The sequence below is a fragment of the Pongo pygmaeus genome, chromosome 7, assembly GCF_028885625.2.
Source record: "Pongo pygmaeus isolate AG05252 chromosome 7, NHGRI_mPonPyg2-v2.0_pri, whole genome shotgun sequence".
Lineage (NCBI taxonomy): Eukaryota > Metazoa > Chordata > Mammalia > Primates > Hominidae > Pongo > Pongo pygmaeus.
This window is the reverse complement of record NC_072380.2, coordinates 65,476,628-65,504,464: the sequence shown is the minus strand read 5'-3', so window position 1 is coordinate 65,504,464 and position 27,837 is coordinate 65,476,628. Positions and strand designations below refer to the sequence as shown.

General features: G+C 38.1%; 1 protein-coding gene across 4 annotated transcripts in view; it reads left to right on the top strand.

Moving 5' to 3' along the window:
* ATP6V1H (ATPase H+ transporting V1 subunit H) overlaps positions 1-27,837 on the top strand; it is a 129,089-nt gene that overhangs the window by 69,394 nt on the left and 31,858 nt on the right. For all 4 annotated transcript variants that reach the window (XM_054498296.2, XM_054498295.2, XM_054498294.2 and 1 more), the window contains 3 exons: positions 3,104-3,282; positions 5,538-5,663; positions 18,752-18,853. In XM_054498296.2, coding sequence (XP_054354271.2) covers positions 3,104-3,282; positions 5,538-5,663; positions 18,752-18,853 — 407 coding nt within the window. The remainder of the gene's footprint in view (positions 1-3,103; positions 3,283-5,537; positions 5,664-18,751; positions 18,854-27,837) is intronic.

The window sequence follows — 27,837 nt, the reverse complement described above, 5'->3', positions numbered from 1 at the left end:
TAAATCTTTTTCTGCAAACTCCAACATCTAATTCATCTCAGGGTTGGTATTTCTTGACTGACTTTTCTCTTGAGTGTTGGTCACATTTCCTGTTTCTTCGTATGCTTATTAATTTGGGAGTGTATTCTGAATGTTGTAAATGATACATCCTAGAGCTGGCTTCTGTTATGTTTCTCCATAGGACATTGAGGTTGTTTAGCAGGCAGTTAACTTGGCTGGGCTCCAACTCCAAGCTCTCTCTTCCTGTGGTGAGAAGCAGCTTAAATCTTTTTTCAGTTCTTTTAGATGTAGCTGGGCTGCTGGGAGTCTGTCCTTGCATTGCATAGGTCATTGGTCAGCTAGAGATTTGGGCAGAGTTCATATGCAGAATTTGGGGCTCCTTTATGTTTCTCTCTGATTTCTCCTCTCACTTTCTAGCCGCTGTAGTCACTCTGAACTGTCCTTTGTCTCCTTAGGCCATTGAGGCTGTGGTTTCCGTCTGAGTTTTACCTGAATTTTTCTGAGTGGGGCGTATCTTCAGGAGGAGAGCATATATAAAACTAGAAATTTTCCTAGTGCCATTCCTTTTTTTTTTTTTCATATCTAGACTCCATTCTAGTTTCTGCTACCTTTTGTTCCTTCAGGTAATCTTTTATATTTCATCCAGATTTTATAGTTGGTTTCTATGGAAGGGCTGATCTGATAGAAGCCACTTTATCATTCCTGGAAATGGAGTCTCTGGAATATATTTAAAATTGAACCAATAAATATACACTTTGTTCACAATGTTTTACATGAAAGGATAAAACAGTAACAGGATAGAAATTCAGAAGTAACCTGATGAAAATATCACAGAATTGTAGTTTTGTTTTTCTGACTTAAGATAACAGTTCAGACTGAACTGTCCTCTCTCTCTGAAGTGAATACTTTCTACTTTAAGTAGATGGAAGCTTTGCTAACTTTAATAGTCTTGAAGTTTACTAGGGTCACTTTGATTCTTATGTTTTAGTGTTGTCTGTTTGTCTGTGAATTACAAACTCAGAATTCTATAGGCAACAAAAATATTCTTTAAACTTTTTGTCAGCCTGACAATGCTATGCCTTTGCATGGGCTTGGTGTTCACTGGACATCTTGTGTCTGAAAATTTCTCTGACATTGAATTTGGGAAACTTTCAGCCATTATTTCTTCAAATAAAATATCAGCCCCATTCTCTTCCTCCTCTCCTTTTGGTATTCCCATTGCACATATGTTGGGCCATTTGATAATACATAACAGATTACTGAGCCTCTATTCATTTGTTAAAAAAATATTTTTTCTTTTTATTCTTCTCCTTGGATAATTTTAACCTATTTTCAAGTTCACTTACTCTTTTTTTGTTTTATCTCCACTTGGTTCTTAAGTCCATCAGCTGATTTTTTTATTTCAGAAATTGTAGTTTTACTTCTAGGATTTCTGTTTCTTTTTAAATAATTTATAAGTTTTTTGTTTGAAATTTTTCATGTATTGAAAGCATTTTATTTCATTGAGGATTTTTATAATAATTGCTTTGAAGTCTTTGTTAGTTCTAGTATCTGGTTCATTCTGGAGCTGTATTCAGATAGGATTTGGGTCTCCTTTCTTGCTCTTTGTTTTCTGGGGCTCCCCCCAGCCTTACCCCTCAGTGTTCATGGTTTTCCAGCTTCACTTTTCTGGTTCCCCAGGCCAGAAGGACTATTTTTGGCTTTTCTGTGGCTTCTTTGCCACTGTGCCTTAGCTTCAGGATAAAAATTGCAGTGACAGGAACGTACTTGTATTGTTCCTTGGCTTTCCTACTGTATGTGAGTATGAACTTCATACCAGAGTCTGTCTGCTTCTGTTTACTGTTTTTTTAAGTAGTTGCCTTTTCAGTCTGTTCAGGTTTTATAGTTGTTTTCTGCCAGAGAGAGGTTGGTTCAGTAGGTTCTTAAATCCATCATACCTGAGTGGACGTTCATGTTTTAGTTTTGAAGTAATTTTAAAAGCAAATTAATTTAGTTATACTGTTGCTGCTACTCTACTCATTATCTATTCATAATAAGGAGGATTGCAAGTAATTTCTGATATCTATAGATGTAAGCACTGAGGAGGAATATTAGGTTCACAAATATTTTATTATTGAATATCAACTCTGAGCCAAGCACTTGTGATAGAAAGAAAAATAAGGCAAACTACTCTCAGGGTACTTAAAATCTGGTAGAAACATAAAGGGAAGATTGGTGGGCATTGAGTTCACTGACTTCCACATGCTAAGCTAAATCACTTTTTACATTTGTTCAGCCTTATTATTAGGGATAGAACTTACTTGTAAAAAGAAAAAAAAATTCAAATTTTGTTACAATTGGAGTTAATTGTTACTGCTTTTTTTTTTTTTTGCATTTGACAGGCTTTTTAAATTAGCTTGGTGAAAGTAGCTTTTTTTAAAACAGAGGTCTGTCTTGTTGCTTCTTGTTCCAAGAGTTTAGCCTGGTCCTTACTCAGAAACATTGCTTAATTCCATGACAGCTTATTGTTATAAATTTGTGGATTATTTTGCTGTTTTCTTAAGTACTCTTAAGAATAGAAAATCCTAGAAGAGAGCTCGGGAATTTGCCTGAATGTTGCAAAACTTTTCTGATAATTGTTCAAACAGGGGAGTTTTAAAAATTGTTGTCCCTTGTGCTTACAGGTTGATTAGAGATGGGGGAAAATGGTGACAGACTGGGAACTGGAGAACTTGGCTTGGTTGCAAACTTGAAGAAACACTCTTTCTTAGTGTTGTATGTGCTCTAGGTGGGCAACAAATGAGAGCTCACAGCCAGAGCAAGTCCATGAAAAAGGACTGTGGTGGATTTCATTGTAAACGTGTTCAGTGTTTTAGGGCTCATCTGGGTCAAAAATTAAAGATGTTTAGTAATCCAGGAAATACTAAAATGATCAGAAGTAGGCTTCTGATATGGGACAGACACTCAGGAGCGAAGTAAGGATTTGAGATAGAGTCATCCACTTAAAGGTGATAGTTAAACTTGAGAATAGGAGGAGGAGAGACACTATAAAAGAATGTGCAGAGGTCTGTGAACATCACATGACAAATTGTATAGTTTCTCACTATCACTTTGTCTAACCCAGAACTTTTTAGAAAAATCAACTGAAAGAGAAACTCGCCAAGAATATGCCCTGGCTATGATTCAGTGCAAAGTTCTGAAACAGTTGGAGAACTTGGAACAGCAGAAGTACGATGATGAAGATATCAGCGAAGATATCAAATTTCTTTTGGAAAAACTTGGAGAGAGTGTCCAGGACCTTAGGTGTGTTATTCTTTTTAATTCTCATGTGCTGGATGTGTTGGACTTTGTTTGACTTGCATAGCATTTTAAGAAAACCTGAATTTGTTTTTACCTATACAAATCAAGAGAGTTCACTAAAATACGTTAATGTCTCCTGTGAAGACATCATTCTGACATGGCAACAGTTGGTCAGAACTGTGTGTCATCTCTTCTCATTTACGGAGATTCCCACTGTTTTCTACTGTCTAAACTCTGACCGGCTTTACTCCCTCAGGATGTGACTCCACGCTGGAGCTCCTCGAGAGTCTTCTCTTAGAGTCTTTTTAAGCAACAAAGGTAGTTTGTTTATTAGTGGAGGAGGTTTGCCTGTATATGGAGAAAGTATTTATTTTCCTCTTTTTTAAGGTCTTTTGGCTCCTTTTTTAATATTAAAAATAATGTAAATAATGTATATACAGTAAAGAATTAGCCACTATGGAAGGGACTCCATGCCACTCCCACCATCTTCACTGCCTCGCCTCACTCTCCCTCGGGTCTCTTGTGTTTGCTTCCAAAAAGCCTTCTAGGCCCTCTCTGCCTGCCTGCTACAACCCACAAATTGGGCTCTGCATATTCGTTTGGATCTTGTTCTTTTTCTGTTTCGTACATAGTATCTTGATGATCTTTTCCATTAACACTCGTATTCTTTGTTTTTAAATTACCATTGGCATGTTTTTAAAAGAGAGTTACTCTCTGGAAATAGATACTTCTCTTAGGTGGATTGGGGTTTAGAGCCAGGCTGATTCTTGGAATTGTTTGGCAACTTTTTCCATGTGTGGCCTTGCACAAGTGTCTTGACTTTTTCAAGTCTGTTTTCCTTTTGGTAAAACAGTAATAAAAATGCTAACCTTGCAGGATTTGTTGTGAGGTTCTGTCTGCCCTGCAAATGCCTTCAGCATAGTATGTGCTCCAGAAATGTATTTACCAGGTGATTCAGTGCAGCCGTAATCCCAAGGCCCAAAGATTTCCCAGATATGGGAGGTGTTATCTGTATCAGTGGTTTGTAATGGATTTTGTGGAGGAAGAAAAATGATTTTTATTATTCTAGATTTTCAAATATTTCAAAAATGGATACATTGATTATAATAGGCAGGCCAGTAATAGGCTTCACAGCTATACATTCTGTTACTATGTTTTAAACACTGATGACTGGTTCTCCGTAATAATCATTTAAGGCCTGTTCTTGTAAAATGTAAGATTAGTGATAGCTTTCTAAATGATTTAATCCGTTTTAGCTAATTATTATTGATTTTTTATCTTGAATTTGGTAATTTGAAAAATACTATTTACATAAAGCTAATAGGGTGATGGGCGCAGCTAAAAGAGGCTTGTCTCTGTTTTTGCTGTTACAGGATTAGGATATGAATATTAAAAATATTTGTTTACTTCTTATACTAACTGGCCCTACATTAAAGTATTGTACTTCTTTATTCAAATGGTACCCTCTGATCAACTTATCTAGTACATCCTGGTGATACTGAATTACTAGTAGTATTTGAATGGTTACATCTTTTATAAATTTTTACTTCAGAGAAAGTCCAAGTATGTTCTGACTGTGTTTGTCTACTGGCTAACCACATTAAACATTTTCCTACTGTAAAGCTTGGAATAATCAAGTTACTCTCCAGTGAATGGTTTTTAAATTAAGGTGAATTGCAGTTTGTTATATGTACAGAGGCTTTTGTCTTTAGTCTGTAATGGATTAATTCAATTAATTATGTCTACACTCTTTGTAATCACGTTGTAAAATATTGTGCCAATACGTGTGATTTTGTTTTTGTGATGTATTATTATAGTTTGTGATATTTATAGTATAATATGAGTTTATTATGTTAAAGTACTGTGCTTTTATGTAACATATTATTTTGCCTGTTGGTCTGGGAAATACAGTATTTCAAGTGTCATGGTAGAAATTCTGATAGATTATCAATTTTTTTGCTTATACATATTCATGTATATGTTGGAGTAAGGATTTTGAAAGCAAGTGCTGATTTTTATGTCTCATACCCAGCATTCAAATTTGACAGGAGGGTTGGACCTTACTACACTGAATAAAATTTCACATGATTTATTAAAGATTATTTAAACTGTTTAAAGTTCGTTTAGTGGTAGTTTGTTAATGTACGAAGGATGGTCAGTCTTTGTAATTAAATAATAAGTGAAGACATTTTATTTTGCTTAATTTTGGAGTACTGTCAGATTCTTATAAACGTTGAATTCTTTGAACATTTTTATAGTTCATTTGATGAATACAGTTCAGAACTTAAATCTGGAAGGTTGGAATGGAGTCCTGTGCACAAATCTGAGAAATTTTGGAGAGAGAATGCCGTGAGGTTAAATGAGAAGAATTATGAACTCTTGAAGTAAGTTTTTTGTTCTACTTTACACTCTTAATATCTGTTATCCCAAATCCTCACCAACACTCGTTTTTGTCACTCTAAAGTTTAGATGTTCTATGGTTTTAATTTGTATTTTCTTGCTGACTAATGTGGTTGAATGCCTTTTCATATCCTTTTGACCATCTGGACATCTTTTGTTGGAGAAGTGCCTGTTCAAGTCTATTTTCTTTCCTTCTACAGGAGTTCTGCATGTATTCTGAACATGAAGTTGTTGTCTCATATATATATTTTCATCATAGCCATTTTGTCCCCACTCTGTTGCATGCCATTTTACTTTTTAATGGTGTCTTGATGAAGAGATGCTCTAAATTTTGATGTAGGTCAAGTCATCAGTCTTTCCCTGTATGGCTAGTGCTTTTCTGTGTCCTGGTTAAGAAGTTTTTGCCTACTCAAGGTCATGAAGGTGTCTTTCTATGATATCTCCTAGAAGCTTTATTGTTTAACTTATTATATTTAGATACCCAGTCCATCTGGAATTGATTTTTGGGTAAGGGATAAAGTAGGAAGCAAGATTTATTTTTTTCTTTCCATAGATATCTAATTGAACCAGCTCCATTTATTGAAAACATTTCCCCCAGTGCTCTCCAGGTTTACCTGTCATAATAAGATGACTAATATGTGTAGGTTTCTTTCTTTTTTTAGTGAGATATAATTTATATAGCATACAATTCATCTGTTTAAACCGTAAAATTCAGTGGTTCTTAGTATATGCAGATATTTGTACCCATCGACAAAATCAGTTTTAGAACATTTTCATTGCTTCAAAAAGAAACCCCATATCCTTTGGCCGTCACCTCTCTATCCACCCATCTACCTAGCCCTAAGCAACCACCAATACCTGGATTTGCCTGTTATTAGAAATTTCATGTAAATGGAATCATATAATATATATTTTTTTGTGACTGGCTTCTTTTATGTACTGTAATGTGTTCAGGGTTCATCCATGTTGTGGAATTTATCACTACTTCATTCCTTTTTATGGTTGAATGATTTTCCATTATGTGGATAAGACCACATTTTATTTAGTCACTCATCAGTTCATGGACTTTTAGGTTGTTTCTACCTTTTGGTTATTATAAATATTGCCAATAATACTTGTGGTATGACTTGTTGTGTGGGCATATGTTTTCATTTGTCTTGCTGTTAGATACTTGGGTGTGAAATTGCTGAGTCAGTCATATGTTAACTCTGTGATTAACCATTTGAGGAACTGCCAGACTGTTTTCCAAAGTGGCTACACAATTTTCTATTCCCACCAACAGTGAATGAGGGTTCTGATTTCTCCACATCTTTGCCAACATTTGTTATGACCTTTTTGATTCTAGCCACTCACACTGAGTGAGTGTGCAGTGATATCTCATTGTGGTGTCTATTTGTGTTTCCTGATGGCTGATAATGTCAAGCATCTTTTCATGTGCTTATTGGCCATTTGTATGTCTACTTTGGAGAAATGTCTGTTCAGATGCTTGGCTCATTTTTTTAGTTGGATTGTCTTTTTATTACTCAGTTGTAGGGGTTCTTCATATATTCTGGATACAGGTCCAAGATCAGATATGTGATTTGCAAATATTTTGTCTCATTTTGTGGGTTATCTTATCACTTTCTTGATAGTGTCCTTTGAAGCACAAAAGTTTTAAAATTTCGATCAAGTCTAATTTATTTTTTCCTTAGTTTCTCATGCTTTTGGTGTGTTGCCAAAACTGATTTACTCCCATGTTTTCACAATATTTTTATAGATTTGGTTCTTACATTTGGGTTCTTGATCCATTTTGATTTAATTTTTGTATATGGTATGAAGTAAGGTTCCAACTTCTTTCTTTTGCATGTGGTTATCCAGTTGTCCTAAGTACTATTTGTTGAAAAGACTATTCTTTACCTATTGAATTACCTTGGCATCCTTGTGGAAAATCAGTTGACTATAGACATGGGTTTATTTCTGAACTCTCTGTTGGTCAGTAAGATTACTGTGATAGCAGTACCACACTGTTTTGATTGCTGTTGCTTTATAGTCAGTTTGGAAAACAGGAAGTATGACTCTTCTACCTTTTTTCTTTTTATAAAAAAAAAAAAGAGTGTATCTTTATTTAATGAGTCTCTAATTGGTAGATATTTTAAATTGTTACTAGAGTTTGCTGTCACACACAGTGTGAGAATTACTAATATATACTTTACTACAACTTTTAAAATAGACTTTAATTTTTAGAACAATTTTAGATTCACAGAAAAATTGAGCAAAAAGTAGAGTGCTTTCATATGCTACCTCTACCTCCACCAACACACAGTTTCCTGTTTCTAACGTCCTGTTTTTAGCATTAGTGTGGTACATTTGTTATAATTGATGAACTAATATTGATATGTTATTATTAACTAAAGTTCATACATAGTTTGCATTAGGATTCTTTCGGGGAACCTGCCCCGAAAATCACGTAGGTTCTTTTCTATTTTCCTAAGCGTCAGCCGGCTTGAGAAATAAAGGGACAGAGTACAAAAGAGAAATTTTAAAGCTGGGCGTCTGGGGAAGACATCACACGTTGGTAGGATCCGTGATGCCCCACAAGCCACAAAAACCAGCAAGTTTTTATTAAGGAGTTTCAAAAGGGGAGGGAGTATACGAATAGGTGTGGGTGACAGACATCAAGTACTTAACAGGGTAATAGAATATCACAAGGCAAGTGGAGGCAGGGCGAGATCACAGGACCACAGGACCTAGGGGAAATTAAAATTGCTAATGAAGTTTCGGGCACCATTGTCATTGATAACATCTTATCAGGAGACAGGGTTTTGAGATAACCGGTCTGACCAAAATTTATTAGGTGGGAATTTCCTTTTCCTAATAAGCCTGGGAGCACTATGGGAGACTGGAGTTTATTTCACCCCTGCAGTCTCAACCATAAGAGACAGGTACACCCTGGGGGGGGTGGCCAGTTCAGAGACCTACCCCTTGGTGCGCATCTCTTTCTCAGGGATATCCCATGCTGAGAAAAAGAATTCAGCGATATTTCTCCCATTTGCTTTTGAAAGAAGAGAAATATGGCTCTGTTCTGCCCGACTCACCGGTGGTGAGAGTTTAAGGTTATCTCTCTTATTCCCTGAACAATTGCTGTTATCCTGTTCTTTTTTCAGGGTGCCCACATTTCATATTGCTCAAACACACATGCTGTACAATTTGTGTAGTTAATGCAATTATTACAGGGTCCTGAGACGATATACATCCTCCTCAACTGACAGGATTAAGAGATTAAATTAAAGACAGGCATAGGAAATCACAAGGGTATTGATTGGGGAAGTGATAAGTGTCCATGAAATCTTTACGATTTATGTTTAGAGATTGCAGTAAAGGCAGGCATAAGAAATTACAAAAGTATTGATTTGGGGAACTAATAAATGTCCGTAAAATCTTCACAATCCACGTTCTTCTGCCATGGCTTCAGCCGGTCCCTCTGTTTGGGGTCCCTGACTTCCCGCAACAGGATTCACTCTTTGTATTGTGTAGTTTCCTCATTATGAACTTTTCAACTTTGTGTATAGCTCTGTGGGTTTTGACAAGACTGTCTTTGCTCCAATGAATTGCCCTTGCTCCGTTGTCAAAAGATCAGTTGACTGTATTTGTGTGGGTCTATTTCTGGGCTCTCTGTTCTGTTTCAGCGATCTATTTGTCTATTCTTTTACCAATACCACATTCTTTTGAGTACTGTGGCTTTATAGTAAATCTTGAAGTTGGTAGTGTCAGTCTTCTGACTTTGTTGTTCTTTAATGTTGTGCTGGCCATTCTGAGTCTTTTGCTTTTCCATAACTTTAGAATATATGGAAACAAACTTTAGTTTGTCAGTATCTACAAAATAGCTTGCCAGGATTTTGATTGGGATTGCATTGAATCTGTAAATCAAGTTGGGAACAGTTGATATCTTGACAGTATAGAGTCTTTCTGCTTGTGAACGTGGAATATCTGTTTATTTGTTTCAATTTTCTTTGATTTCTTTCATTTGGCTTTTGTTTTCCTCTTATAGATCTTGCACATATTTTGTTACATTTATACTTAAGTATTTCTCTTTCTTTCTTTTTTTTTTTGGTGCTAATGCTAATGGTCGTGTGTGTGTGTGTGTGTGTGTGTGTGTGTTGTTGTTGTCCACCCCTCGTGTGTGTGTGTGTGTGTGTGTGTGTTGTTGTTGTCCACCCCTCGTGTGTGTGTGTGTGTGTGTGTGTGTGTGTGTGTGTGTGTGTGTGTGTGTGTGTGTGTGTGTGTGTTGTTGTTGTCCACCCCCTCCCCGCCTTTTTTTTTTTTTTTTTTTTTTTTGAGACAGTCTCACTCTGTTGTCCAGGCTGGAGTGCAATGGTGCAATGGCGCAATCTCGGCTTACTGCAGCCTTCGCCTCCTGGGTGCAAGATTCTCCGGCCTCAGCCTCCTGAGTAGCTGGGATTACAGGCACGCACCACCACGCCCAGCTCATTTTTGTATTTTTAGTAGAGACGGGGTTTCACCATGTTGGCCAGGCCGGTCTCTAACTCCTGACCTCGTGATCTGCCCACCTCAGCCTCCCAAAGTCCTGGGATTACAGGCGGGAGCCACCGTGCCTGGCCTTTCCCCCCCTTTTTAAGAGGCAGGATCTAGCTCTGTCACCTAGACTGGAGTGAAGTGGTGCGATCATAGCTAACTGTAACATCAAACTCCTGGGCTCAAGAGATCCTCCCATCTCAGCCTCTTGAGCAGCTAGGACTACAGGCACATACAACCATGCCCGGCTATTTTTTTATTTTTTTTAATTTTTATGGAGATGGGATGTCACTCTGTTGCCCAGGTTGGTCTCGAACTCCTGGCCTCACAGCAGTCCTCCCATCTCTGCCTTCCTAAATGCTAGGATTATAGGCATGAGCCACCGTGCTTGGCCTAGTGCTGTGTTTTTAATTTGAAATTCCAGTTGTTCAGAGATAGTGTATGGGAAAACAGCTGACTCATAGATTTACCTTGTATCCTGCGACTTTGCTGTAATTATTTCTTTTATTTCCTTTTTTGTCTTATTACGCTTAATGATACTTCCAATATGATGGTGAATAGAGTGATGAGAGGGTACATCCTTTTGCCTTGCTTCTGATCTTAGGGAGGAAAGCATCTGTTTTCTCATTATTCAGTATGATATTAACTATAGATTTTTTTTTTTTTGCCCACCATCTTTATCTGATAAACTTGAGAATGTTTCCCTGTATTCCTAATTTGCTGAGAGTTTTTATCATGCATGGATGTTGAATTTGTCAAATAATTTTCCTGACTCTGTTGATATGATTTTTCTTTTTTAGCCTATTGATGTGATGGGCTACATTAATTGATTCTCAAATATTACACTAGCCTTGCATACCTGCACTCAATCCTGTTTGGTCATAGTTTATAATTCGTTTTATATGTTATTAGATTTGATTTGCCAATATTTTTGTTGAGGGTTTTTGCATCTATGTTCATGAGAGATAGTGCTCTGTAAATTTCCTTTCTTGTGGTGTCTTTTTCTGATTTTGGGATTATGGTAATGTTGGTCTCATAGAATGAGTTAAGAGGTGTTCCCTCTGCTTCTTTTTCTGGAAGACACTGTAGAGAATTGGTATTGTTTCCTTCTTAAATGTTTGACATAATTTACCAGTGAGAACATGTGGGCCTGTTGCTTTCTGTTTTGTAAGGTTGTTAATTACTCATTTCTTTAATAGATATAGGCCTATTCAGATTATCCACTTCTCCTTAGGTGAGCACTGTGAAGGCCACCTAACTTCCATAAGACTGGACTCTTTGGGGTTTTTATTTCTCTAGCTAGTTCTTGTTCAGTCTTTAGCAATTAGTCAGTTACCCTTTAAGTGTTTCTACCAGTTGATAGATCCAACAGCAATTTCTGCTGCCAATAAGCTTTGATTCTCTGTCACCCATCTCTCTAGCTTCCAGGGAGATGGTTTGTCCTGGGACCTCAGTTCTCTGATGGATCCTGATGGATCTAAGAAGACTTGTTTCGTTCAGCATTTTTTTTTCCTGCTGTGAGGATTGGAGTGATGATTTCCAAGCTCTTTACATGCTGTACCAGAAACTGGAAGTCTGCTCTTTTGTTTCCAAGATGATTTTGGCTATTCTGGGTCCCTTAACATTTTATATGAATTTTAGAATCACCTTGTTAAAATCTACAAAGAACCCAGTTTGGACTCTAATAGGGATTCTGTTGAAGCTGTAAATCAGTTTGGGGAGTATTTGGTATTCAGATCCATGAACCTGGGATGTTTTCTGATTTGTTTAGATCATATTTAATTTCTTTCAACAGTGTTTTGTAGATTTCAAAATATAAGTTTTGCATGTCTTTTGTTAAATTTATTTCTAAATATTTTGTCCTTTTGATGCTATTGTAAATGAAGTTGTTTTCTTCTTTTTCAATTATTTATTGCAAGTTTATAGAAAAACAATTGAGTTTTGTAGATTGAACTTATAAAACCTTTGTCTTTATTGGATTCCTTTGCATCTTCTGTCTGCTGTTGGCCCTTGAAAATGCAGGAATTAGGGATGCTGACCCTCCTCCCCCACAGTCAAAAAGCCGTATATAACTTTTAGCTTCCCCAAAACTTAACTACTAATAACTTCCTGTTGACTAGAAGCCTCACTGATAACAAACAGTTGATTAACACATATTTTGAATGTTGCATGTATTATATATACTGTATTCTTACAATAAAGTAAACTAGAGAAAAAATGTTATTAAGAAAATCATAAGAAAGAGAAGATATATTTACTGTCCATTAAGCGGAAGTGGATCATTGTAAAGGTCTTCATCCTCCTCGTCGTCATGTTGAGTAAGCTGAGAAAGAGAAGATGTTGATGTTGCTGTTTCAGGGGTGGCAAAGGTGTAAGAAAATCCATGTGTAAGTGGACCTATGCAGTTCAGATTTGTGCTGTTCAATGGTCAACTGTACAAGATTATGTCATCTGTGAATAGAGAGTTTTACTTCTCACTTTTTCAATCTGGGTGCCTTTTATTTCTGTTTTTTGCCCAGTTGCCCTGGTTAGAACCTCTCCTATGCAAATGTCTTTATGAATTCTTTGTTCTATTCCATCATTTATTTGTCTATTCTTACTCCAATACTATGTTATATTAATTGCTGTTCGTTATTTTCTGTCTTGGTGTCTGATAGTATGAGCATGAGCATGCCGGTTCTTCCAAGGTGTCTTGGTGCTTTCTGGACTCCTGCATTTCTGTATGCGTTTTAGAATCAGCTTGTCAAACAAATGATTTGACGGGTATTTCGATTGGGATTGAAGCCATAGTTTATTCTAGGGGGAATTGATATTATTTTAATTTGGAAGGAGGGTCCTCCAATCCATGAACATGGTAGTATATCCCTTCATTCATGTAGGATTTCCTTTGGATAATGTTATGCTCTTGTCTTTCATTAAATTTATTCCTTTGTGTATGATTTTTTTTTTTTTTAGTGTTCCTATAGATCTTGCATTACAGTTTTTCACCTTCTACCTCAACTTCAATGGAACTTTTTGTGATGATAGAAGTAGTTTATATCTGTGCTGCTCAGTACAATAGTTTGTCACTAAAGAGTGCTGAAAATGTTCTTGGTAGCTGAGAAACTAAATTTTTATCAATTTAACTTTAAAACAAACCACATGTGGCTAATGGTTGTCTTATGAGGCAGCAAAGTTTGAGTCTGGTATCTAAAAATACTGGTATAAATAGTTCCGTATTGTAAATCAGGTTGCTCCTTGGCTTACTCCTCTGCCAGCTTGGTATTTGGTTTTCTCATGTTTAACATTTGTTCTTCTGACTTTCCGCTTCAATATTTTATTGTTTTTGTTTCACCTCCCATTTTGTCCTTCCTTATAGATTTATACTTTTAAGAAATCCTCTTATTGTCATTTAAATGAGGCATCCAGATGGAGTATTTTTAGGCCCACCTATCTCTGTTGTTTAGACTCCATTTTCTGTGTATTACTGAAAATGATACATTATTCTCATTTAAACAAAATGGCAAATCAAAGTGAGTGGTTGATGTCAGAAAGACTGACAGAATAGGAAGTGGGAAGGAGTAGATTAGTTTTTCATTGTTACCTTATGACTGAGTTTTAACAACAGAAAGAGCTTGGAGTTTTTTTTTAAATCTAGTGTTTAGAAAACTTGAATATAATGGAGGGGAATGTTTTACAAGTTATTACAAAAGCATTGTGTATATCTTTGTTATGATACACTTAAAGAGACTTTTGAAAAGGGTACTTTCTATTTTCTGGTGTTAGATTTTAATTTTTGTGGCTTCTTCAGATTACTCCCTTTACCTTTGTATGACACTGTGATTTTTCTGAATAACCAGGAACAATGGTATATGGTATTTTTCTTTTCTTTTTTTTTTGAGACAGAGTCTTGCTCTGTTGCCCAGGCTGGAGTGCAGTGGCGCGATCTCGGCTCACTGCAAGCTCTGCCTCCTGGGTTCACGCCATTCTCCTGCGTCAGCCTCCGGAGTACCTGGGACTGCAGGTGCCCACCACCACGCCCGGCTAATTTTTTCTATTTTTTAGTAGAGACAGGGTTTCACCGTGTTAGCCAGGATGGTCTCGATCTCCTGACCTCGTGATCTGCCCACCTGGGCCTCCCAAAGTGCTGGGATTACAGGCGTGAGCCACCGCGCCTGGCTGGTATATGGTATTTTTCTTTTATGTTTATATGATGATGAGAAATTTGAAATTATTGTTTGTTTGTCTTTAGTTTTTATTCTTGTTAATGGAGAAACCAAACTCTGTGAAATACTTTAAAGAGGTTTCTTCTGAGCCAATATGAGTGAGCATCATCTTGGGAAAAACAGTCTTAAGGAGCCCTGAGAAAGTGTAGTTGATTTCTGTTTTACATTAATGGTGGCCAGTTGTGCCTAAACTCCAAAAGGGAAGGGGTATTATGAGTTTTGTCTGATCCCTCTTCCCATCATAGCCTGAAACTCAGTTTTTGAGGTTTCTCTGGAGTCCCCTTGGCTCAGAAGGGAGTCTGTTCTGTCAGTGGGGTTGTTACCAGTTTTGAATCTGTATGGGTCTGCAGCAACCTGATCCTTGCCTCCTTGGAGGAAATAGTTCTGCTGAGGGGCAGAAACAGGTTTAAGGCAGAGTGAGAGACCAGGGCAAGTTTTAGAGCAGAAGTGAAGGCTTATTAAAAAAGTTTTAGAGCAGGAATGTAAGGAAATAAAGTACACTTGGAAGAGGGCCAAGTGGGTGACGGCAGATCCAAGTGCCCTGTTCTGTCCTTGACTTGGGGTTTTATACATTGGCATGGTTCCGGGGTTTCCATCTCTCCTCCCTCGATGTTTCCCTTGGGCTGGGCTGTCATGTTCAGTGTCCTGCCAGCACTTGGGAGGGGCCACATGCACAGTATGTTTACTGAAGTTGTGTGCGTGCTCACTTGAGGCATTTTTCCCTTATCAGTTGAGCATTCCTAGGGGAAGGTCATATACCGGTTAAACTCTGCCACTTTGCACCTTAGTGTGCATGCTTGAGCCTGCCAACTCCACTCTTGAGATATTATTGGGAAGCTGCTGATCACCAGCTTCAGGTGTTTTCTATCTGTTGGGAGACTGTCGTTCCCTGGCACCAGCTGCAACCAATTATTATTTTAGAGTGGCAGCTTAACAACCCCCTGACCTGATGGTCACCTGACATTCTTTACATTCTTATAAATTATCTGCATGAGATGAATGACAGGTACTAGTGCTGCCCAGTAAGATAGATCTGGATGAAATCTTTATTTGATTCTGCTGTTTAAAAAGCATCATGCATACTGGTCTTCCTTTTATCTGTGGATAACCACACTTACGTCAGGTAATTCCAGACTTAGCAAGTATATAAGTTAATTTTTCCCTCTCACTTTTGAAGTATACAGAAAATGCCTTGTAGCTTGTATGTTAGTAGTTTTGAAATAAATATATATTTTGAGTAAGAAAATATTCTGAAATATAAGAAGCCATGGAGATAGAAGAAAAGCAAAAGCTGAGAGAGAAAACAAGTTTCTAAAACTGAGGGAAAACATTGTGAAAGAGAATGAACATATTTGTTGAATGATCAATTAGAATAATAATGTAAATTCTAATTTGATTTGAACAGATGCTTTTCAATATTACATTTCTAGCTAATGTCGAGGCAGAGTTCACATTTGGTCTAACTACAGAGCTGTGGTGTGTTGCTGCCTGGATCCATTGGACTATTTGATAGAATCATGGGTTGTGGTTAATGTGGCAATAGAGGTTTGGATTGTGATTGATGAATCTATTGTTGACTTAACCATATTCAGAGACATCTTGGAGGGAACTCTCTCATTGTATACCATAAAATCTCTTTTTTTGAACCTGTTCTTTTGAACATTTTAATTGACGATTTCACACAGAAATAGCATGCTCAGCAGGTTTACAGCTAATAATACAAAGATGTTTTCATTGTTGCTGAAGATATTCAGTGGACTTAATGGTCCTGAAGGGTAACAATTAAAATCATGTCCACATTTTGCAGATTTGACTAGAAAGTCTGTGATTCCTTCCAGTTCTAACATTATCTGACTCTTAAGGCTGTGCTTCTCAAATGTTAATGGAGATCTTGTTAAAATGCAGATTCTAATTCAGTAGTCCTAGATTAGGGTCTGTGAACAGCATTTCTAAGTAACCAGGTGATGCCCATGCTGCTGGTGTGTACACCATATTTTGGGTATCAGGGTCTCAGCCATATGGAGAATGGCTTAAGTCACTGAGAATAGTTTAAGGCAGGGATTGGCAACGTGATTTGGGAAAGACCCAGGTAGTAAATATTTTAGACTTTTTGAACCATTTTGTTTGTGTCCCAAATTATTCAACTCTGCCATTGCAGTGCCAGCTATGGACACCAAGTAAACTAATGAGCCTGGCTGTGTTCCAGTAAAACATTTACAAAAACAGATGGCATCTGGGATTGGAGTCGAGCTGTTATTTCCTGACTTCTGGTTTGATGTATTCAGAATGTCAGTCTTAAATAACGAAATTCAGAAAATAAGATTAAATACAGAGATTGTTCAAGCTCAAAGCTTGAAGATGGCTACCTGGGAGCATAGATTCAACTTGCCTTGAATATGCACTCCAATTAGTAGCAGTTACAAGTGGGCTTTTAAGGGAAAAAGAAGAGGCACTTCTTAGTCGTTTGCCAAGAATTTACATTAAAATGACATAAACTGTTGATTAGCTGTACATTGATCTTTGTATCACAAATTCCAGGAACACGAGGGTAATGAGTGGGATAGTTAGGGACAAAATGCCTTTAAATAATTGCCCTTGGACCCACACTCTTGTTTCTGGGTGTGAAAAATTTTACATATTTCACATAGCTCTGACGACTCTGAGCTATTTTTCTTTTCTTGAGAACAAATGTTATATTTTAAATAATTTTCGTTAATGCAATTTGCTTATAATTTCATAAAATTTCTTAATATTTAAATTATTGAAATAAAAACATAGAAGTAATTTTTTGAAATCAAAATGTTTCAGTTGAATTTAATTTTAGAATAATTTGCAAGTTAGCCTTTTAAAAACACACATAGTTTGAAATGTTAAAAATATAAATAGATATATGAAAAACTGAATATGTCTTGTTTCATCTTGAAGGCAGAGAGAACTAAAGTGGAAAGGTTTCTACACTGCTCTTCAATCTCAGACTCTTCCTGAGGAGGAACTAGGGTCAGCAGGCCATAGTCTCTTCCGGTGCCTAGACATACCTTACCTACATCTTTGTACACCTTTACTTATACATGTTATCAGACTAAATGTATTAATTTGTGACCTGTCATTTTTACTTCCTATGGCTTGAAGTCATTTAACATGACTGTCTTAATACATATTACAATGGCAGGTGGTGATTAGTACTATGAAGAACAGTGGAGTAGGAGAGGAGAATGGTGGGGAGAGTACTGCCTTAGGGTAATCGTGGGCTCTTATACAAGAGATGACATTTGAGCTGAAAACTGAATATTGTCTCTTAGTGTACTAGTGGGTTCAGTTGGCTAATTTGTTAAAGTTTGTGTGTATCTATTTCTGAGTTGCTGGGGTATTAGAAATAGTTGTTTTTATATATTGGTCTTCTACCAAGCCATTTAAAAAACATTCATTCTGACTGGTTATCACAGTTATGCTCTGCTTTTAGAATGAATTGAGAAGTTTTCCATCTATTTCTAGGCCCTTGAGCATTAAAATAACAGAGGAGCAACCTATTCCTTGAATGATCTCTGCTTGCACACATGAGGAAGGTAGTCCTTTCCAAGCTCCTTGGATTCTGAGCAGCACCATCTCCCTCCCCTTTCACTCCCAAGGGCACATGCACATCTTGGGTAGCTGCACCCACCCCCAGTGGTCCTTGAGGAGGGTAGCAGAAGCCAGGGCAGGGGGAGCCTTCTTTGCTGCTGGTTCCTGGCTCCTGTTCTCAGAAGTACCCGTCAGGCTCCAGTGACAATTTACTCTATGTGGTTGTACTGGAGAAAGTACCAGAAGGGCAAGGTGACAGGATGGTGGATTTGGGCTGTCATCTTTTCTCTAGCTGTTATGGACTTCACTGTTTGAAAAGTATATGTTCCACTCTTCTGTTAGAGTTGGGGCAAGAGAGAGGGGAAGACGTGTGTGCTTAGTGCTCAGTCCACCCTCTTTATCATCTAGCACTGAAAGTCACTTGTCCCAGTAGTACCAGTAGGTCCTAGGGTTTATAAATGGCTTATGAAAATATATATAATTAGAAAAGATCTATTGGTAGTTTTGTGTTAAAATAACTTTTATTCATGTTCTAGTTTTCTTGAGGGGGGGAGTCCCTGATATTTTGGAAATTGTGCATGGTATACATTGTGAATCTGAAAGAAGCTTGTTATATATGTATGAAGGTTTGAAGGTTTGAAAACTGCAAACTTATGTGTAATAGTGAAATCCTTAGAAGAATATGAATATATTAATAAATGTCTATTTTCAGGAAGTTATCTTCATTATACCTGTGCTCTGTTGTATTCTATAGAAAAATTAGAACTTGATCTCTCTTTGGATAAAATTTATTTCAGAATCTTGACAAAACTTTTGGAAGTGTCAGATGATCCCCAAGTCTTAGCTGTTGCTGCTCACGATGTTGGAGAATATGTGCGGCATTATCCACGAGGCAAACGGTAAGAGAAAGCCATTCATTTCATTTGGTTTCTTGAAACCTTCAGTGTAGAGTCCTAAATAATGTACTTATCTAAAATGGAGTAGGTTAGCAAAGGAAGTAACAAAGTAAATGAAATCAAGATTGCCACAATAGTGAGAATTATGATAAACCCAGTTAAAAATGAGTAGTATAGGCCGTTCGCGGTGGCTCACGCCTGTAATACCACCACTTTGGGAGGCCGAGGCAGGCAGATCACGAGGTCAGGAGACCATCCTGGCTAAGACGGTGAAACCCCTTCTCCACTAAAAATACAAAAAAAAAAAAAAAAAAAAAAAGAAAAAAATTAATGGCGTGGTGGCATGCGCCTGTAGTCCCAGCTACTCTCAGGAGGCTGAGGCAGAAGAACTGCTTGAACTCAGGAGGCAGAGGTTGCAGTGAGCTGAGATCGTGCTACTGCACTCCAGCCTGGGCGACAGAGCAAGACTGTGTCTCAAAAAAAAAAAAGAATAGTATAAAAATATAAGTACACTGGCATAATACTACTGTGTAGATCACATTAGATATTTCGTGTTAAAGATTCAGTAGCCATTTTGCGAGCACTGGCTATTTTTTGTCTACTATTTGTACTTACAGAGATGAATTAAGCATAAAATATTTACTTATCTGGCCCTTAGGAAAAGAATCGCCACCCCCACCCCCACCCCCACCCTCACCCTCAGCCTCACCCCCCGTAACCTAATCATAAGGGAGAGGGCTGCTTGGTTAGTGCTTGCCAAGTCTCTCTGTAGTGACTCATGCTCACTAAAGATGGAAACTTAATGGATTTCTGCAAGTTTTGCAGAAATGCAGTTGTCCCTTTTGTACTTGGCCCTTTCAGACCAAATATCTGGTTACAATTAAGGGATGGTTAAAAAATAGTGAAGTTAGCTGTTGGAATGGGGCACATAGATTTTGTAGCAGTGGAAGGATAACAGCAACCTCAGCATCTGAAGAATACCTCAGACCCTGGAGATACAGGGGAGATAGGGACATCAATGATCTTTGTTTCCAGTGAACTGCCTCTAGAGCTTTCCTCAAAGGAAAACACAGAGATCTCCCAAGCTGTTGCCAGTGCCTTCTGTTTAATTGAGTGCTGGGCCTGTCACCCACCGCGAGGCAGCTCTCACTGCTATACCATGGCCACTCCCTTTAACCTTACTGAAAAATTTATTGAGAACAGAAGAGATAATGGTAGCTCCTGCACCTCCTAAGCAAAATGGCTGTCAACAGCTCTGTATTTCCCCAATTCCAAAGCTATCCCTCAGCCATTCCATGGTACGGACAAATGTCCTCTGGCTGGTGGCATAGACAAATAGGCCAGTCTCTCCTTAAAATAAGGACTGAATTATTTGAACTGAACTCGGACTCCTAAGGTTTATCATCCAGCTAGGAGGCCACCCAGCCTGTTTCACTAACTCATGAAGGTCCCACTTGGGTGGCCCCAGCGATGTTAAACCACTTTCCAGGGGCACAGTGAGTACCCTGGTATTATACTTTATGGAAGCCAGGCATTAACTCATCTTCTCAAAGAGATGATAACTTGCGCTTCAGGGGTGTGTGGTCATAAGGAACCTTCAAGTATTTCAGGAAACGCTACCAGTAGATTATGTAGTCCTCAGACAAGTCTAGAGAGCTCTGTAAAAGGAGGCTGTCCTTGTAGACTCTGATGATTCATTGCATTTGTTTAGGTGGTTGAGTCCAGGGCCCTGGGGGACATGGGTGGTGAGGTCAGTGCTGCAGGTTGGCCTTATCCTGGTGCTTAGAGTCTTGTAGGTAGTAGCCTTAATGAAATGGCATATAAAACTAATTAAGTGGACTTGGTTCCAGCCTGTGCCAGCCAGATTCATCAGAACCACCCACAAGTGTTGTGTTTATGGATACATTTTTTGGAAGGCAAGATGGTGTAGAAATGAGGGGTTGATATTGTAGGAAGACATTTCTCATGCCTTCCTTTTTTCTTTGTTTCCCAATAAGCCTTTTGCAGTCCTATCTCTCATCTTTCTGACTTCTTGCAAGACGAGGCACTGAATGCCCTTTACAGAGAGGTTTGTCTGCCTAAGAGCAATGGGCAGATGTGCTTACTGCCATATGAGAGATTGGGGTTTCTCTAAGTTCAGGGTTCCTCTTATGCATAGTGTGCAGGGCTCATCTGGCTTCCTTTATGTTCGCTTGTGGAAATTGAGGCTTGGGGGACCAGCACTAAAATGCTAGTATCTTGCTATTTCTGTTGCTTTGAGCAATAAACTATCCTTTGTCTCGGACCCAGGAGTCTCATGTCTTCTACCGGGATCCATGAAACTGTGGCAGGCTAACTTGTTAGCTGCAAGTAGGGTAAAAACTAAGATCCTCATAGTTGTTGACACTGTAATATCAAGAGCTGTCCAAAATTAATATCATTAAAAAATAATTGGTTTTACTATGGAAAATTAAAGATCTTTAGATAAGGCAAATATAAATGTAGCTAATAATAGCCAAGGTCTATAACTCATCTAAAATGTGTTAAATATGAAAAACAGACGGATAGATGGTATATAGAGCCCTCTTAGATTTATAACCGCTAAAAAGCAAATGAAGATAAAAATATGATAGTTTTAAAACCCTGAAAGTGAAAAGCTTGTTGAAGAATTCATCTTCTCACAGCACTGCCTCAGCTGGTGTTTCAAATGTTTCTTTTGGATATGTTGTGCACATCTAACCTGCTGCCAAGGCAGAAACCTGCTATGCCTTCACGTAATTCTGCTCTACTGCCCCGTTCCTTTCTTTCTCCCTGCCTTACTGTCTCTCCCTAAGAAGGATGATCTCTCCCATCATGCTGTACTTTCGTTAGACTTCCTATCACCATTATCCGCTGCAGTCGATCCTCCGTGCTTTTCCTAAAATAGTCTTTTTTGGCCCAAAACTGTGGCCATGCTAATTCTTTTCTATGTCCTTCCAGTGGCTTATATTTACATCATGGACCAATATAGTCATTCTTTATTCTGAAGCCTCTCACCAGCATAACTTATTTTCTATTCAAGCTCTGGATCCTTCTGCTTTAAGATATGTTTTCGAATTATTTTCTCCTCATTAAGACTCTGCTTTTTGAAACTTCTCAGAAAAAAAAAAAAAAGGCATGGTTTCTCTCATGGTTATAGGGTTGGGTTTTTTTTTTTTCCCAAACTTTATGGGTGTTCAGTGGATTTGCAGACCAACAATTCGAACTAAGTTTTCTAAAAGATTAATCATAATACTCAAACATTTTAAATTACATAATTCTTTCATGTCAAGTATTGGAATTATTTTGTTTTTGATCTTTTACCAGGTTATCTAGAATAGACTTCTTGAGTCATAAGAAAGGACTGCTGGGCGCGGTGGCTCACACCTGTAATCCCAGTACTTTGGGAGGCCGAGGGGGGCAGATCACGAGGTCAAGAGATCGAGACCATCCTTGGCCAACATGGTGAAACCCCATCTCTACTAAAAATAGAAAAATTAGCTGGGTGTGGTGGCACGTGCCTCTAGTCCCAGCTACTTGGGAGGCTGAGGCAGGAGAATTGCTTGAACCCAGGAGGCGGAGGTTGCAGTGAGCTGAGATCGTGCCACTGCACTCCAGCCTGGCAACAGAGCAAGACTCCATCTCAAGAAAAAAAGAAAGTATCTATACTCAGTTTCTTTTCTTACCCTTTATTGCTACTGAATTAGAAAATGCTAAGTTACTACTATCATTTGGCAGGAATGGCTACAAGAGTTAGAAGCTTGGCCAGAGGGTTTGGGATATTCAGGTTATATGTGGATTTCTCACAGAAGTCCAGCTCAGCACTTCATCAGACACTCAGTTGACCAGCCCATTCAAACAAAAGCAAGAAAATAGAGTGTTGCCTCTTGTGAGATATCAGGAGAAGGATTCCCAGCCTACTTGTTGGTTGCATTCAGTAATGTAAAAACATTTCTTTATATTCAAAAGTTGTAGCTTTTGGATGTGATTTTTTACTATAGCCCTCATTAATTTTTTTTCCTTATGAATAAAAATGAAACTTCAACACTTGGAAAAATTCACACGCTTTGTGATAGATCCATTTTCACCACAAGTCAGTTATCTTAAAAAATAATTGTGGTATCTCAAATTTGAGGTATTTGGAACTTAAATGTTAGGTTTAACCTATTCAAGATAGCAACTGTTGCTAAGATATGCCACTTAAAGTCACTTAAGGTGATAGAAATGATCTTTATTGGCCGGGCACAGTGGCTTACACCTGTAATCCCAGCACTTTGGGAGGCCAAGGTGGGCAGATCACGAGGTCAGGAGTTCAAGAACAGCCTGACCAATATGGTGAAACCCCATCTCTACTAAAAATACAAAAATTAGCCAAGCATGGTGGCGTGAGCCTGTAGTCCCAGCTACTCGGGAAGCTGAGGCAGGAGAATCGCTTGAACCCAGGAGGCGGAGGTTGCAGTGAGCCTAGGTTGCGCCACTGTACTCTAGTCTGGGTGACACAGCGAGACTCCGTCTCAAGAAAAAAAAAAAGAAATTATCTATATTGGCATTATCAGTAAAAGTGCTGTCTCCTGCATTATATTCTGGTAAAGCTAACAGTGACCATTTTCTATTACCTCAGTAAAAATAATGCCAGTGAAGAAGTTGAGTTTTAAGTTCTTATTTAAAAAAAGTGGTGCACTTCTGATTGGAAAAGCAGTTTTATACTCCCTATTCCTTCCTTCAAACAGCTTCTCATGTGCTTCTAATGTCATATTCGCACTTTGGAGTATTTCAACAGTAACGTGGTGAATAGGCACATCGTGGACTTACAATTCAGTTAGTACAGACTTTTTATCCACATAGCCGTAACTCTGCTGCACATAGCTAGTCCTTTGTTAGTGCCAAGTTCAAAAAACTGCTTCCAGTCCAGATCATGCAAGAGTTAGAAACTTGTCCAGAGTTTGAGATATTCAGATTATATGTGGGCTTGTCATGGAAGTCTACCTCAGCACTTCATCAGACATATTTTTTTTTTTCATGTTTACACAGTACATATATGGATAGTTACTTAGCAACACGGACACCAATGCAGAGTCATGCAGTGGTTAAGTGCCTAGACTAAACTCGCTTGCTTGGTTTTCAGATCCCAGCTTGGCCACCTAGTAACTGTGAGATTGGGCAAGTCCCTTTACCTCTCTGTGCCTTGGTTTCCTCCTCTGTGAATGTGAAGAGTGAGTGAGTTAATACTCATTGATAATAATAATGTAAAACACTTAGAGTCATGCTTGCTACATAGTAAGCACTCTTTAGGTGTTTGCTGAAGCAAGTAAATCAGTAGATTGTTCAGTTGTCAAGTAAAGTGTCTGCTACTTCAAGCAATAGCAGTTGTTCTTCTACACTCTTTTTGTTATCATGGGATTTTTCACATTAAATTTTGCTTCTCTAAGAACATGTTTGTCATTAACTTCGTGGTGGACTTTTTTGTTTTTACAAGTTTCTCAGGAATGAAGTGTCAGAATGTTGTCTCTTGCAGTTTTGTCCTTTTCTCCATCTCCATCTCCATCAAACAGTAACCTTTGTCAGTTGACAACATTTTATAACAAAAATATTCTGGAGACTGCAAGTAAATGTTTTGCTGGTCCACTGATACATTTTTAGATACAGTAAGCCCTCACTTAACATCATCCATAGATTCTTGGAAACTGAGACTTTAAGTGACAGCAGGTCCTCGAATAATGTCCTTTGCTTGTTTTATGTCATTTTGCTTGAAGTCAGTTTCCAAGAACCTATTGATGTTAAGTGAGGATTTAATGTACTGATATCACATTTCCTATCCATCCTTTTCTTTGATCCCTATCAGGTTTTTCTCAGTGTGCAGGTTTACATCTACTTTTTAACGTGGAGCCCTTTTCACTCTTGTTTTACATGTGTGTTATTTTCATGACTGCTTTTGTAGTTTTAAGAAACACTTTTGATCCAATTACTTGTTTTCATAAGTTTGGGTGGAGAGCATAACATGACAGTTAATTGCCCCCCAGTTGCAAATTTAATACTTGTCCTCAATAAATGCAATAACACAAAAATAAAACGAATTTACCTTATCACCTGTACTGGCCAGTTGAGTTCTTTTAACGGACTTGTAACCTTTAATATGGTAACATGATTCTGAGAATCAAACACAATTTAGCATTAATCTTACTTTTCAAAAATACATGATATACAGGAATAAAACTGTTCCATTGCTTTTTCTTCAGGAGGCACAAAACACCTGTGGCCCCTGATAGAAGTCCAGAAATCACACCCTGATGATTAATGCCCAACACTCATCCTTAGGGAATGTGCCCCCTTTGCATATATGACTTAATAGCACAAGTCTGGTATAATGAATGTTGTTCTAATAATTAAAACATTGTGACAATATCAAAGCTCTATCAAACTCTCTTACATGGCTTGTACAGCTACACTTTATTTATTTATTTATTTTTTTTAAAGGAGTCTGGCATCTAAACCACCTTCCTATATTCCAGGAATTCCCCATTTTACAAGGCTTGTAATCCCTCCCATTATAGAAGATTAAAAATGCCACAAATTCACTTTGCTCTTCTCCCTTACATTTAGCCACCTGCCCATGGCCTAAAAGCTCAGTTATAAGCCGATGTAGCTACCCCAGACCTCCAGCAGGAATGAGAGATTCGGGGGAAGCAGGGATAGCCAGCTCCATGAGGAGGAAAAGAGGTGGCAGCTCTGGGTAGCTGGGTGTGAACAAAGTAAGCTGCGGGGTCCAGGGCCAAGCTGAAACAGCACGCTCACTGAACTACTTGATTTTGATGGCGATTCAGCCTGGCCAGCCCTCAAGTACAATTGTCCAGTCTTCCAAGCCATATGCAGTTACCTTTCAATATATTATTTTGCTGGAGAATTATCAGGCAGGGTAAAGTTTTTGTTACTTGTAACTAAACATATTCACTGATGTAAGAGATTCTTCTCTGTTTAATCTGACAAACTGTATTGCCTTTGAATCTAAATACAAATGTCCAATTTTCTGTGCTCCCACAGGATTCTGAATATATTAATGCTTCCATTATGTAACACTTTTCAGTTTGTACAATGATAATGTGATGATGTCTCTTTATCTCACTAGACTGTGAACTTCTCAAAAGAGCCACCTGTATCTGACTAGACATAGTGTTCCCCACACAGTAGGGCATAATACTTGCTGAGGGAAAGAGCTACCAAAAAAATCATGTTTGTTCTGTTAAAGCACAGACTTTTTTATCTGGTAAATATCTCTGTGTTCCTTTGTTCAAAGCCTAGCATAGCTGTGTAAATACAGATTAAATTGTTTTTATAGTGGCACAAACCTTTTATTGACCAAACTGGATTAATTTTTCTATTTTAACTTATAGTCATCATGAAAAGTAACAAACTCTCATTATAGAAAACTTGAAAAATACAGAAAAGAATAAAGAAGTAAAAGCAACACCCTTAATACTACAAAGTATGAGATAAAAATGATTTTTTTAGTTTTTTCCCCATGCATATGTAGTATGTATTTTTTCTTCTGAAACTGTGATATGTGACATCTTCTATTTTGTCTCCTGCATTTCCTCATTTATCATGGGTATTTTCCATCTACAGAGTTTTAAAAATATGGTTTAATGCTATGTATAGGTACACATGCTCTAGTTTACTCAAATCTTACTACTGGGCATGCAATTTAGTTTCCAAATTTTCATTATTAAGAAAACAGAATTAACATCTGTGTGAACATTTCTGGTTATTTGCTGGCCCCTTCAAATAGATTTAATGAGATGATATGAGTACTTTTGAGATTTTAATAAACATTATTGAATATAGACTAATTCAGAGTCCCCCTGGCAGTATATAGGAATACCATTTTCACCACCTTTTCAGCAGCACTGAATACTATCATTCTCTTTAACCTCTTTATGGCATCTGGTGCTTTTAGTTTATATTTTAATCACTTACATGATCTGTAGGAATATTTGTTGAGTCTTGCCGTATGGAGCTTACATTTTACTGAAACCTTTGCTGTCTCTCCCACCCCCCCCTTTTTTTTTTTTGAGATGGAGTCTCACTCTGTTGCCCAGGCTGGAGTGCAATGGCGTGATCTTGACTCACTGCAACCTCTACCTCCTTGGTTCAAGCAATTCTCCTGCCTCAGCCTTCTGAGTAGCTGGGATTACAGGCACCCACCACCACAGCCAGCTAATTTTTAGTAGAGATGGGGTTTTACCATGTTGGTCAGGCTGGTCTCAAACTCCTGACCTCAGGTGATCCACCCACCTTGGCCTCCCAAAGTGCTGGGATTACAGGCGTGAGTTCTGTAATCCCACAGAGCCTGGCCTCTCCCACCACTTCTATGCTTAGAAAGAGCTTTCTTGGCCGGACGCAGTGGCTCACACCTGTAATCCCCGCACTTTGGGAGGCTGAGGCAGGGGGAATCACGAGGTCAGGAGTTTGAGACAAGCCTGGCCAGTATGGCGGAACCCTGTCTCTACTAAAAAAATGCAAAAAATTAGCTGGGCATGGTGGCGGGCACCTGTAATCCCAGCTACTCAGGAGGCTTGGGCAGGAGAATTGCTTGAACCCGGGAGGCAGATGTTGCAGTGAGCTGAGATCGTGCCACTGCACTCCAGCCTGGGCGATGGAGCGAGACTCCATCTCAAAAAAAGAAAACAAAGGAAAAAAAAAAAGAGCTTTCTCTTTTTTTCCTCCTTTAGTCAGGTAAGTAAAAAAATAAAAAAGAGTGAGAAGAGTGAGCTTCCTCACTTAGAAATCTGATAAATATTCTCCAAAGTTATCTTTCTATTTTTAAAAACGGTAATGACCTTCCTAATTAAGGAAACCAAAATAGGCATAGTTTCTGTGCTCATTGAATTTATAACTCTAGAGGGTATATTGCTACACAGATTAAAGAATATTGACTTTCATATAAGTAGCATTGTGAAACTTAACCATTTTTAGCAATATAAGTGGAATCATAA